The sequence below is a fragment of the Amblyomma americanum genome, chromosome 9 (genome assembly GCF_052857255.1).
Source record: "Amblyomma americanum isolate KBUSLIRL-KWMA chromosome 9, ASM5285725v1, whole genome shotgun sequence".
In the NCBI taxonomy this organism is placed as follows: domain Eukaryota; kingdom Metazoa; phylum Arthropoda; class Arachnida; order Ixodida; family Ixodidae; genus Amblyomma; species Amblyomma americanum.
The window spans coordinates 84,878,805-84,893,534 of record NC_135505.1 but is presented as its reverse complement, the minus strand read 5'-3'; the positions used below and the strand labels follow the sequence as shown (position 1 = coordinate 84,893,534).

Below are 14,730 nucleotides of genomic sequence, written 5' to 3'. Positions count from 1 at the left end.
GTGAGCGACGTCGATTACCAGCACTCCCCGGCGCGCCGCTGCGGTTCCGAGTGGGGGTGCTGCCGCGATTGGAACAGCGGCCCTTCCATCCCTTCGGCGGGCACGACAGCAACGCTGACAGCATGTCTCACGCACCGCGCTTCTGCATTCTGCAGGCGTTCTTGGCATTCCTGCTCCTGTGCACTTCGACATCGGCCCACACCCTATCATCCAGCCCGGTTCTTCCGCCGTCACCTTCAGAGGATACCCTCAGATTGGAGCTTGCTGATGACCATCTGCGGCTGGTTTTCCTACCACCACTGAGCATGGACTATCATGCACCAACGTCATCAACGATGCCGTGAGCTCCCACTGGCTGCTTAAACGACCGGCAACCTGACAACATCTTCAGTGGGCACGAGAGCAATGCTGACAGCATGTCTCACGCACCGCGCTTTTGCATTCCGCAGATATTTAGGCCTTTTTCCCTCTATGCTAAGAAAAGCAGTAATTGGTGCTTGCTGTTGCTCCCGTGCCCACAAGTGTTTCTTGAGGTTGTTTGTGAGTGCTTCTCAATGCTCTTCCTGCTACTGCGTTCCGGGGATGTAGAAACAAACCCAGGACCCAACACTCGCTCCTAATCCGCGCTCGAAAACTTGTTTTTTTCCGAGCGAGCCTTCCGAACAAATGGCTGCCATTTTTAACCTTCTTAAGGATGTGCACGCACGTTCTGTGCAATCTGCAAAGAATCAGGCTGAGCTTGCCGCAGACATAAAATCCATAAAAGCTAGCCAAAAAAGTGCAGAGAATAAAATTGGTCGCATTCAAGAAAGGCTGGGCAATCTGGAAACAGACGCGCTAGACCAGTTTGCTCTAAAAGAAACCCACATTAAAAATTCCATACAGGACCTGTCAACGCAGCATGATTCTTTGCAAACTTGTCTCGACGAACTTGAGGACAGGTTGCGGCGCAATAACCTGATTTTCCGAGGCATTCCTGACTCACGCGAATCCTGGAAGGAAACTGAAGACAGTGTGAAAGAAGCCCTCACGAGCATCATCGACAACCTATCAGACTTATCAATAGAACGTGCACATCGCCTCAGCCAGTATTCTCCCTCAAAATGTCGCCCTATCATAGTCAAGTTCAACAACTTCAAACTGAAAGAACGTGTACTTTCGACGTGCAGTAAACTTAAGATAAGCGTATAACAGTGTCCGTAAGATTTTTCCCCCACCACGTGTACTGCCAGAACCAATTTAGTGGAATTCGCGAAAAATCTGCCAGGCTCCCCTAGTTTTCAGTTGCACTACAACAAAATCACAGTGAATGAGAAATTATAGACCTACAATGCCTCCACTGATAGCATTGTTGAGATTACCATGCCACTGAAAACTGATGCTTTCCACGGCGGAGCGCCACAACGTAGCATAGCCATCACTGATAGCACAATCGAGTCTGCCATGCCACAGAATACAGATGCTTGCCACGGCGGAGCGCCATCACATGATACTAGCTAGGAAAACGGGAGGGGAGTAAAACATGCCAGTCAAACATACAGGTATTCTTTTGCAATATACGTAGCATCCTTAACAAGCGTAATGAACTAGCCTCTGCAATTCATACTACTAACGCTGACATTATTGTGTTAACTGAGACCTGGCTTCGACCTCAATTTCACGACTGGGAACTCTTGCGGACAGCCCTTTTATTGTTGTGACCGCACTACCAGACAGGGAAGTGGTGTTCTCTTAGCCATTAATAAAGACTTACACTCACAATGCATTCAGTTTCCCAGTTCCTTAGAGCTAATTTGGACTAATATCATTTTTAATAACAAGCTTGTGATTGCAGTTTGCTATCGTCCTCCATCTGACTTTTCTAATTTTGTGAACAAACTGCATGATGCAATCAATCCTGTTACATCTCAGCACCCTTCATCGCCTATGTTCCTACTTGGCGACATTAATATCCCAAACATTGCATGGGATACTAACCCCATTACCATTAATTCCTGCTCTACACTAGCTAAAGACTTCCTTGATTTATGCAGCGTCTTCTCTCTTACGCAACTTGTAAAAGAAGCTACCAGAATAACAGGTTTTGCTTCAAATACGCTCGACCTGGTCCTTACAATGCAATCTTCCTTTGTTTCAAACATTGCTTGCTTGCCATGCCTGAGCGACCATACCCTCGTAACCTTTGGAATTTGCATCTCTTGGCCGAAAAATGACAAGAAAACGAAAACAACTTATAACTACAATAAGCCCAACTTTGACGCCCTAAACAGTGAGCTGTGTGTATTTCTGGACACTTTTTTGGACGGTTTCATCGATCACACCGTTCAATCGAACTGGGACTTGTTCGTGGCGAAAATTAAGGACTTATAAGTGCATACGAGCCCGTATACTTACCTCTAACAGCACCGCTCCCTGGTACAGCACTAATATCAAGCGGTTGTCTAACAGGGAAAAGCGTATGTACAAACTTGCAAAACATTCTTCTAACTGTGAACGATTGATTGCTTATAAAACCGGTTCACAGGAATATATTAGAACGCTACAACAGGCGAAGAACACATTTTTACAAGTTACCCATCCGTCCATGCTAAGCACTGATCTGCGAAAGTTTTGGCACACCAACAACCCGACTGATAGCGATAACATATCTCTTGTTGACAATTCTGGAACTACCATTCACCCCGAACTGCACGCTTCCGTGTTAAACGTCGTTTTCACTTCCAATTTTTCTATCACCGCCGATCCCCCGCTTCCTAGCACAGTGTCATTCGATTATACCCCCATGTATCCTGTCACAATAGACCTTGATGGTGTTGCAAAACTGATAAACTCACTAAAAATATCCGCCGCTCCAGGCTGCGACCTCACCCATGCCAAGTTCCTAAAAAATACAAGTGTTTATTCTTCCGTCATACTAACAAAAAATTTTCAGCAGTCACTTGACCAGGGTTTGCTACCTGCAGCAAGGAAGGCGATTCCACTCCACAAATCAGGTAACAAGCACTCTCCACTGAACTACCGGCCAATTTCTCTCACCAGATTCCTTGTAAAATTCTTGAACACATACTGTTTTCTCACCTAGCTAACTTTCTAGAATCCAACTCTTTCTTCTCGCGATTTCAATACAGATTCCAAAAATTTTATTCACGTGAATCCCAACTTGTATCCTTTACTAACAAGTTGCATGTCATTCTTGATCGTAATTCACTAGCTGACTGCATGTTCATAGATTTTGCGAAAGCATTTGATAAAGTATGTCATAGCTTACTACTATATAAATTGCAGCAACTTAAGATTTGAACTTTTTCTGTCGATAGATGACAGCACTTAAGTACCACAAAAAGGAGGGAACTTCTATTACCCCTCCAAGCGTTTAAATTCTACCGCGACATATTCTCGACCGCAACATGAAAGTATTCGTTCTTCCGCGAACAAAAAGTAGGGCCGAGAACTTTCTGTGTATATCGTGCTAAAGCAGGGAGACAGAAACACAAAAGAATAACCCGTCTCAAGGGGTGGTGGTCACAGAATGTACCTTTTTCCGGTAACCCACCACTCAGCTGCCACAAGGAAAAGTAAGTTTTCCGGTTTGGGTCCCCCTAAGCTCCCTCGCATCTTTTCTGCGAAAATACATTTACAATGATAGGGTGGGGTATACAGCCTGTAGTTAGAAGCAGTGTTGGTTTAGCCTAGCCAGAACAGATGAGCGTGAGTCATCTTTTGACACACCTTGGGAACACCTCCGCTTCCGCACTTTAAACGGCTATTCCGTATTCCACGTATTCCTCCGTCGCCACAAGCAATACAAGCCTGGTGACCGTGCACCAGTGTGGACGCCGATTCGACGACGCGGCCTCTGTGAAAAGCTTTTTGCGCTCTCATTGTTTACGCTGCCAGTGTTTATTTTGCATTGTCTTTGTTGCTGTTGACCTTACTTTTTGTTTAAGCATCAGGCCGATGCTTCTTTGACAAAAGGAGTGCCACTAAACTGTTGTACTACTTGTTTGTTCGAGTTAAAAACCGTTGGCGCGCTGGAATATCACTTTGTTATGCGAGATGCGATCAGCATTATCTTGAAGGAATGCAGCCAGGTGCAACTATTTCGACATTATTCTGGGTTGTTGTAGTTGTTTTTAGCGCCTTATCTTGAAGGTTCCTCTTCGATGACCACCGAGCCCATTTGTTGCTATTGGCGTCGCTGAATTCTTTAGTTTATTTATGGGTGATAGTCACTTCAGTAACTAAATTTCTGCTGAAATACTTCGTTCCATGTCTCCTTCACTGCTTATAATTTCACCATGGAACAAATCGGACTTGGGTAAAAGGGTGAGATGTGTGGTTTGCAAAAGCACTGAGATCGTCCTGTTGCTATTTGTGGTGACTTTGAGTGCGAATTTCGTCATTGCACAAGCGACTACTAACTGTTCTGGACAAAGTTGCTTGCTAGTAGTGGTTTATTGTTAAAAATAATAAAAAATTACAATTTAATAGAAGATGGCCACTGCAGCCACGCCAACCGCGTGTGTTCTTTCTGAACACAAAAACTGCAGCGCACCTGAATTGTCATGACGTCAGGGGTTTGAAAGCGAAAATTCCACACCTACTATGGTTTCTGAAAAAGTCTCAATGAGCTCTGCTTTTTATGTTCTTTTACATATTTTATATATTATATACTTTTATGTATTATATATCTTATATATGTATTTATATAGCGCCCCTTCCGAGCGTTTTTCTGATTCAAATGTGCGACTTTTGGAAGCGTAGTGCAGGAGGTGCGACTAGGTGTGGCGCATACCGAGGCGTATCTAATTGGGAGAATAAAGACGGTTGGGGAACGCTTGACACATGCGAAACTGATTCAGGAGCAAAACTGGGTGATTTTACCAGCCAGGCCATGAACTTTTGACATCACATTATTTACACCACAGGGATATCTATTCTGGAGTAGGGGGCTCGGAAATCCGCGAGCTCTTTTCTGCAGATAAGGTGCAACCATGCTTACCAGCGTACAGTGGACAGCACCTGCACTGATAACGTGAACATTCTGGCAGAGATATGCCTGGTCGCGAGGAGAATTGGGGAAAAAGAGCGATGCTCGACCAAAGATTCGTTAGAGAAACGATGTTTCGATGCCGATCCGACACATTCTGGTTTCCCTAGCTTGGAGCCAAAGCCGAACGTTGACTTCGGCCGGTTCTCATGACGTCGCATTTGCAATGCAGCAGGGGCCGAGCTCCTAGGAAAAGGAAGGAGACGGTCGTTTCTCCCCTTGATGTGGGCTGTTGCACTGGCATACATAGTTGTCCGCAAATATAGCGTGAAATCGCAGGTGATTGTCAAGTGCCTCAGTGAAAGGAGGTTAATTGCTACGTCATGACAATCAGTCTACGCCATTAGCCCTGTTTACATGAACCCTATAGCGTCGGGTCGATTCGGGGGTCGGGTCGAGCATGGTCAATCCAACTCAACCACTGCGTGTTTACATGAACTCGATTTTAGCGATTCGAGACCAGTTCAGCTGTAGACACACCAAGCGTCGAGCAAGCAGTAGCAGCCTCCAAGATTGAGGCACGCCATCGCTGTATCGGAGGTGCGACGGCGCACGTGGAAAGCAAGTTAGCATTTATCTCCTTCCCTCTCAATAACCCTACTTTTCGACCCAACAGCGTTTACAAGCACATCGGTTGAGGGTCGAGTTGAGTCACCTACCCCTTGCGGCGGATTTGACTGGACACGACCCGTCGACTCCCGGCTCGGCGTGCGTACCAGTACCGGTTTTCAGACAACCAGGTGTGTGGGTTCATGTAAACGCAGGCCGCTATCGGCTCGAGGCCCTCCAATGAGGAATATTTGCAGCTTCATTCTTGACTTGTATCGACACCTGGGTCACTGCGCCCTTGCGCTGAGCAAGGAACACTGCTGTTCTACCACACTTTCCTGAATAGAGAGCCCCCATCCTGTGTTTTGGCACTAACATTGCCTTATTGTGTGGCTCCCGGGAGGGGAAGAGGGGGGGGGGGGCACTTTTGGGGTGTGGCCTTGTATTCCACTTCCTTTCTGCACCAAGAGCTCGAGCGAAAAAGAAACGCAGAAATCCTTTCCGAATATAGCCCAAGCAAGAAAAAAGGAAAGAAAGAGCTCAGGTCAGTCCAAGTTCTGAGTAAAAACCTGCGTACACGAACACAGACAACCAAGAGGTTGGTGGTAGAGTGTAGTGGCGACAAAATATTCTGACGCCATATGGAGCCACGACGCGCTAGTTGATTTTGGCGCAAATTTCAAATCCCCGCAGAAAATACATACACAACTTTCAGAGCCTGTAAAACGCAAATACTATGCTCGATATGAATGAAAATTGTGGCTCGACAATCAAGAAAGAAAAAGGGAGGAAATGTTGCGGACGAAATTCTGATATTTGGCTTAGTTTTTTCACAAGATGACATGAAAGACCGACATATCTAAAAGTGCAATTTTTCTGGATATTTACCTCTGATTTGTAAAAAAATGAAACTTAAAAAATAGTATGTCTGCAACATTTCCTCCATTCATTAAAGAAGAAAATGCTGCCACAGACCTCATGAAAATCGAGCCATTTTTAGACACGCTACAGCTTATGAAAGTTCCCATGTATTTCCTATGGACACTGTCACTGGTGAACCCTCTTAACCTGGACCCAAAGATTCTAACCTGGCTTGAAGCTTTTCTTACAAACTGTCAACAGTTCATTTCCATTAATGACCTCACCTCAGATCCGTGTGTGGTTCACTCCGGCGTTCCCGCAAGGCTCTGTGTCAGGTCCGCTTCTTTTCCTTATTTATATTAACGACCTACCCTCCTGCATTTCATCTGGCATTTACCTATTCGCCGACGACTGCGTAATATTCAGGGAAATAACATGCAATGATGACATACTAATGCTTTAATCCGACCTCGACTCCATCTCAACCTGGTGTAAATCTTGGCTAATGGCCCTTAATGTTAACAAGTGCAAATTCAATTCATGTGTGTGTCTCGAGTGACTAACAACTTGCCCTCTTATCACCTTAACGGCTTGTCTCTAGACTCTGTACACTCTTATAAATACCTCGGTGTTCATATTACTAATGACCTTACCTGGATTGCTCATGTTACACGTTGTTAACAACGCCAACAAAACATTGGGATATCTTCGCCGTAACTTTGGTAGAGCACCTTCATCTCTGAAGCTTTTACTGCACAAAACATCAATTTCACCTAAACTCGAATACGCAGCATCAATATGGCATCCTTATCACCAAAATTTAATGTACTCACTTGAGATGGTACAAAATACAGCTTCTCGATTCATTCTCTCTAGCTACAACAGAACTGCAAGCATAACCAGCATGAAATCTAGTCTCGATCTGCCATCCCTTGCGTCTCGTCGTCGAGCCCTTCGTCTTCGCCTTTTTCATAAACTTTTTCACTATTCTTACCTGCGCGAAGAACTTATTTCACCCCCGCAGTACGTGTCACCACGGATGAATCACGCCCACAAGGTTGGAATACCATTCTGCAGAACAAAGCCTACTTTCATTCGTTTTTACCCGGACATCTGATGAGTGGAATCACCTTCCCACACCACTGGCACTAATTATTGATCACCGATTATTTCAAGATGCATTACCTAACACTGTATAACTAGCAACTTTCTGTAATATTGTGCTCATATTTCTTTGTTTTGTTACTTTGTATAACCACTCCCCTTCTATAATGCCGTATGGCCCTGGGGGTATTTTAAATAAATAAATAAACCATCGACGCTACCTTGAGCGCCGAATGTGCGGTTGAATGTAAAGAAAAAAAAAACCTTGAATGACGCCTATTAAGAGTACAAGAACGCAAATGCGTTATCGGGCCGCCGTCGCTTATCAGCAGACGCAATCTGCGGCCATGTGTGGGGAGTGTGCTGGTGCGGTTTGCTGCTCATCAATAGCCATCATCGGCCGCCTCACGTGGAGTGGGGATGCCGGTTCTGCGTGTTGACATAGCAGTTGCTCAAGGCCAGCACCAAGAACGATGCGACTGAGCCGCGCAGCAAAAATGCAACCAAGCTGTAGCATGCCTGATATCTCGTTTGTCTCACCTTTATTCATGGTGCGATGCCTTGGTTTCGATTTTTAAGTCGACCCCCCCCCCCCCCCCCCCCTTCTGATTTTCAAATTTTGAAAAATAGGTCAACTTACAATCGTGTAAACATGGTAATTTTATTTTTATGCAATTTCTGCAAATTCGAGTGCTCCTTCGTTTACAGCTAACAATTTTCACTGTTCTGATGGTTTACTTTTTCCAACAGTGCAGCTGAAAAGGCCTGTCAGCCATGCTCAACTATTTCGCTGGAGATGAAGAGGCACCAAGGTAAAGAGCTCATGCAGAAGGCTGGAAGACATCCTGAAGCATGTATGTGAAATATATAGCACATGCATAGTGGTAAAAGGCAAATAGAGCCTGTGACACACAACATTCTCTAGAGTGGCTCAGATATCGAGATGGCCCCTTCACTGCAAATATTGCATATACATCTGTAGTCTGTGCAAATACTCCTCATGCAAAATTCACATGACATATTTATTCATTCCTTGCTCAAATCCTGAGAAGCAAACCTATCTACACTCTAGCCATTGTTACTTGAATCACGAAAGATGACAGTGTGTCTGTTTCATACATAGATGGCAAGAAATAGAGCCAAGAACTTGAGACGTGCAAGACAGGTATTGCTTCACACCTGTTCCCTTTCATAAGCGGCTCTACTAATGGCCAAAAAAGAACAGAAGAATCACATCGACGAAACCTAAAAGAACAAGCTGGCGCCTGCATGATGGGGCACCTTCTGGGGAGAAAATGATAAGACCACTGACGCACCAATCAGTGTCCAAAACTGCTAAACTACATTCAGCTGGCTGGCAGATGCGAGACCCGAGTCGCCATCGCTGTGGTCCGAAGCTTAAACTCTGGAATGGGAACCTGAAACTGTGCGGCCACATAAATTTCTGCCGGTGGGGTCCTCCAAACGTTGTCACACCTGCCATTGCCTACCATTGCCTTCGAATATATGGCATGACTACAACAAACTGCATGCGGAAACTGAGCGCAACTCAGCAGTAAAAGCGGCCAACTAGTACCTGTTCAGTACAGCTTCTTTTTTTCGGGGGCTCAGACTCTGCCTCAGGCTCCCGCAACGAGGTTTTCTCTGGCCTTGAACTTGATTCTGGCTGCAGAGGCATATGCTGCGGTGGGCTCCCTCGTGGCGACCAAGCTGCTTGTGGCTGTGGAGTTGCTTCTCGCTGCAAGCAGGGCTCTGGCTCCGGACTCAGTCCTGGCTCATATTTGGAGGGACGACAATCTGCTACTTGCAAAGTGTCCACCAAGTGTGCAGGCTCCGATTCCATACTGCTCCCTCTACCCGAGTGGTCTGCAATGATGAGCGCAGGACAGACGACATAGTCAACATACGGACAATCTATAATTTACTACCGGATTTTCACAAGGTTTAAGAAGTCGATCATCACTTTCGTCACACCACTGCCTCTTTGTATTAATTTCACCAGCCTTTATGTCTGTTGTGCCAACACAGCTCATGGGAAGCCTTAGGATGTAGTTCAAATGAAATAAAACCCCGGTTAAATGCCTAGTCACAATATAATGGAAAGAAAAATGATAGGTGTAACGTTAAGAGATCGGAAGCGGGCAGAGTGGGTGAGGGAACAAACACGGGTTAATGACATCCTAGTCGAAATCAAGAGAAAGAAATGGGCTTGGGCAGGGCATGTAATGCGAAGGCAAGATAACCGCTGGTCCTTAAGGGTAACAGAGTGGGTTCCAAGAGAAAGTAAGCGTAGCAGGGGGCGGCAGAAGGTTAGGTGGGCGGATGAGATTAAGAAGTTTGCAGGCAAAGGGTGGATGCAGCTGGCAAAGGATAGGGTTAATTGGAGAGACATGGGAGAGGCCTTTGCCCTGCAGTGGGTGTAGTAAGGCTAATGATGATGATGATGATGATGATGATGAAAAGCTGCAGGTAGCTGTTTGGACGTTTACCAGCTTACAGGACCCTGATTGGATATGGTATTTTATGTGCAGATGGTGCACTCAGCAATGAATAGTTTGCCATCCAAGAACGAAATTTCTTTAGCATCTCAATTGCCATCAAACAAAATTCTTCCAAACTTCAAATGCTCATGCCTCACTTGAAAACAGCTGCCGCAGCGCTTCAGTAGTTATGGTGCTCGGCTGCTAACCTGAATGACACGAGTTTGGTCCCGGATGTGGTGGTCACATTTCAGTGGAGGCAAAATGCTAAAGGCCCATGTACTGTGTGATGTCAGTGCCTGTTAAAGAATCCCCAGGTGGTCGAAATTATCCGGAGTGCTTCACTACGGTGTCCCTCATATAGACCGAGTCTCTTTGGGACGTTAAATCCTACATAACTTAAAACCAATCACTTTAAAACATGACACAGGTCATATTTGCTTTCATTCCTTTGTGCTATTGCGTTACTCTTTAGTACTGCTATACCAAGGGTGTATGCAGACCTAACTTAACCTAACATGGTTGTTACCGCTGTTAAACTCTTTGATCCTATCTTGATATTCTGCCCTCCGCCTCATACAATACTCTAGTTAAGGTCCTTAAAAGTGTACTAAAGAGTATTCCGAGCTCATCCTTTTACCGCGGGAACCCGATCTACATGCTCTAAACATTTCTGGAAACTTCGAATTATTGTCATGTGCGACTGATTTCCTTATGAAATTGAATTAAATGTCCCAGCTCCCGCCTTTCTTTTAAACCACCTGTGAAAGTGGGAGGAGTCAACCAACGCATGGAGTGCCTCTCGGACAGTAGCGTGGCGGCTTGCATGCAGTTCCATCGGCGGAATGTGTGTTGTTCGGTTTTATGGCACATGGGCAGCTGAGGCCATCATGCGCCAAGCACAAGGTATAGAATTGGTTGTCTGTAGAATGTTTAGTAATATGAAAAATCACCGATGGTTTAGAAGGCCTAAAAATGTTGAACTGCCTTGTAAAAACAGAGAAGAAGCAGTCTGGAAATAGCTAATGATGAAAGCCGCAGAGAAGGTCAGGTAGCCTTAGCAGCTATCCTTGGCTGGGCAAACATCCTGAGGTACCCAACCAATGAATTTTTTTTAAAAAGCCTCAGCCTTCTCTGGAATGAGAAAGTAGCTGAGGTGTATCATGTACTAAAGCAAACCAGTGGTTCAAGGTTTACAGTTTCTCAAGTACCCCTGCTTCTTTTAAAAAGCTAAAAACGGAATGTATGCTAACAATGGCATTACCATTTAAGAGCAGTGCTGGATGAAAAGGAATGCATTCATTATAAAATTGAGTAAAATACTTTTTTCTTAGTGTTCCCAGTTGCACACATGAAAATAAAATGTGATTAACCACAAGATCATCTCCGCATTCGCAAATAGGTTTGTCTTGTTTTGTTAGCAGGAAGTTGTGTGTAAAGGCGCGCTCACATTAGCGGGAAAACGCGCAACGCCGGGCGTTTCCCGCGTGCCGCTTCCCGCCCAAGCCGGTTTTTCTCCCGCGGACAGCCTGCTCTGCCGTCCCGCGGAGCGATGGGTTCGGTACCTATTTTTCCCGTGCCGGTGACCAGAACAGCCAATGGGCGCCGATCGTGAACCGTGACGTCAGTCCCAGTTCAGTGACCCCGTCGGCGGAGGCAGAGGCTGCGCGCGTCCGGCCGGCCGGCCGGCCGGGCCGGGCACTCGGCGGCTGCTATGCCAGGGCGACGGGAGGGGAGCTAGCAGGGTGCGCTTTCCAGTCTTCTCTAGTGTCACGTGACTATCCCCTTCTCTTTCTGCTCGTTCGGGTCCTCCCTCAGCGCCTCCTCTCTCCACATTCCAAGACAACCGCAGCGAGAAAACGCGCGCAGTGTGAGCGTCATTCTGAGGAGCTGCGAGGCAGCGTCGACGTTGACGCTGTGCCGGCGCGGGAAGCTTCCCGCTAGTGTGAGCGCGCCTTAAGGTGCGTGTGACTCATCCGGAGACAGCATCCATCGTCGGAATGATGCATAAAGCAGAGTCCATGCGTATTTCTATTTCCGTGGGCCTAATTTGCGGCTATGTTGTCTGTGACTGAAATTATTTTTTGCAAAAACCTAAAAGCAAAATAAAAGCGAAATCGACTGGCTGAAAGGCACCCTATGCATTGGTTGATTCCTCCTACTTTCTTACGTGAGTTAAATAAAAAGAGGGAGCCAGGACGTTTCATTCGATTTAATAAGAAAAAAGGCCACAGAAGACAAAAATTCCAAGTTTCTAAGAATGCTTGGAGTGTGCAGATCGAGTTACCGAGGTAAAAAGATGAGCTCAGAATCCTCTTTAGTGCACCTTTAAGGGCCAATAAACAATGACAACAATCTGCTATGCCATCCGATGACAAAATTCAAACCTGTGCAGTGCTTTTCCAAAAAGCAGTCGGTACACACCACCTGAATGAGATACAGCACAGACCACAAAATCGAAAATTCGCTACACACTGTTGATCACTAGGCATCATCTAAAATAACAGGCCACAAAAACTTTTCATTGACTCATTAATAGCATAGTCAGAGCCAGCGCAAACAAGCGATTTGGTCACACTTGTCTCTGCTAGGCCTTCACTGAAGAGTGTCGTCTAACCTGCCTGCATGACTCCTTCCCACAAGCGGTAGAAGGAGGTGCAGATTGCGACAGATGCCAACACCATAGCCCTCCCTTGCCAGGTTGTCTCTGCCTTTTCCCTACTTTGCATGTTTATGGTGGTGCTTCCGTGCATTTGTCAACATGCCCCTGGTGCACTGAAACGTCGCACCATAGTGCAATGCTACGAAATAAGTGCAAACATCAGAACTGGAAGGCAGAGGTACAGCAACATGCAAACAGCTTTCTGTGAGAGAAAGTGCACCCTATCCACACTAAAATTAAAAGAAATGAACACCCCATAATTCTATAGCACGAAAGATGAATACAAAAGCAAACAAACTTTTTAACTTCAGGGAGTGTTCGTTGATTGTTCTAGTTTTTCTGCACCCTGGAAATATTGTCCATTGTGAATAAAGCATCCAGTTGTTATTTGTTTGTTTGTCTCGTTTTCTTTTGCACTATACAATTACGAAATCAAACCAATTCGTCCAACTTTTTGTCCTCCAGAAATGAACACTCTGAACAACAAAACAGAAGGCACAGCACCCCAAACACATACAAACGAACTAAACTAAAAAAAATGCAAATTTTTTTGCTCCTTTCATTTTATTTAGTTCTGCTAACTGCAGCTCAGGTGCTTCAGGCCTTGATGGCAGATGCAGCAGCTAGCAATATCTTTTCCATACATTTTTTAAAAATAATAAGTGAACAGTGCACATGCAGGCTTTGGATGTATCACAGTGGATGAGGCGGTCCGATAGTCAAAATATAGAATTCAGTCATTCTGACCACCTCCTGATGCCATTGAGCGTTTCAGTTTTCTGGACAATTCAGTTTGTTACCTCACCTGTCCAACTGCAAATTTCACTTCAAATTATTAGCCACTTTAGCCTACTACCGTAAAAACCGGACTATAGGTCGGACCGGAATATAGGTCGACCCCCTAACTAACCTATTCTAAAAATGAAAAAGATCTTTTTCAATGGGAAAAGTACCGAAAGACATCCTTGCTTTGAAACAAATGCGACTCGAGAGGTTGCACAATGGTGACAGTATTTAATTTCATTTAAATGCTGCTTGTATGTACACCCGGCAAATTTTTTAACAATATCGCGCACCAATCGGCCCGCGTGTTTGTTTCTGGCACAGGCAAGTACGGCGCCGTAGAGCAAAGCCCTCCTCTTCATGAATCGCCGCAACCAGAATGGCGAGCCTTTGAATTGCGCCCTCGTGAGTCTAGAGGCACGCGCGATCTCTGCCGCTTTCACGCGGATGCATTCGGCAGTCACAGGCAGCGATCTTGCTCGCAGCGCAACGTTTCCTTCCTATTCTCGATACACTACGGTCTGCCCACAAAATGATGTTTTCTTCTGGTTGCTGCAAGTTGTAATACGCAGCTTCTGCCTCCACCAGTACTGAATGCTCTTTTCGGATACTCCAAATTCGCGCTGTGCCGCCAGGTTCCCATGAGCTTACTCGTACTCAATCGTGTTTTTCTTGAAGGCGACGGTAAATTGCCGTTACCTTCCGCTTTGCATCTACTGAAACGCAAAATGGCGGCACTGCTGCTGATGGCGATGGTGATGGAGGCTGCTGACTTCAGCCACCCATTGTTGCAAGACTTCCGTATTTTTTCCGCCAATGACCGGTATATAAGACGGGGGTCGACTTTTCACCATGGTTTTTTGCAAAAAAGTTCGACCTATATTCCGGTTTTTACGGTAACTTAGATACGCTGATTGAACCCAAAATTTAGCAACTTTTCAAATAATTTAGTAACTCAACTTACTAAGATCTGCCAGGTCAGGGGATGGTGTCTGGACAGGGCAGCCCCAGTTCACTGAGCTGATTTCAGGTTGAAAGGTGTTGTTAGAGACCTCCTTGGCTGAAATAAACAGAAGCCAAAAATGGTAAGCAAAAAAAGAAACGAAACAGGAGTCATTCTCAAGCATTGCAACAGTGGCAAAAGTAAGGGAGTGCAAGACAAAAAAAGATGGGTGCAAGAACAGTAGACCATATGCCAAATTTTTCCTCAATCAGAACTGCAGTTGGATATGCTTTCATGA

General features: G+C 45.5%; 1 protein-coding gene across 1 annotated transcript in view; it reads right to left on the bottom strand.

Moving 5' to 3' along the window:
* The window catches only part of LOC144105579 (uncharacterized), a 100,688-nt gene that overhangs the window by 60,838 nt on the left and 25,120 nt on the right, over positions 1 to 14,730 (bottom strand). Inside the window, exons 2-3 of the mRNA XM_077638698.1 lie at positions 14,454 to 14,549; positions 9,141 to 9,430 (exon numbers count right to left, since the gene is read on the bottom strand). Of these exons, the coding sequence (XP_077494824.1) occupies positions 9,141 to 9,430; positions 14,454 to 14,549 (386 nt within the window). The remainder of the gene's footprint in view (positions 1 to 9,140; positions 9,431 to 14,453; positions 14,550 to 14,730) is intronic.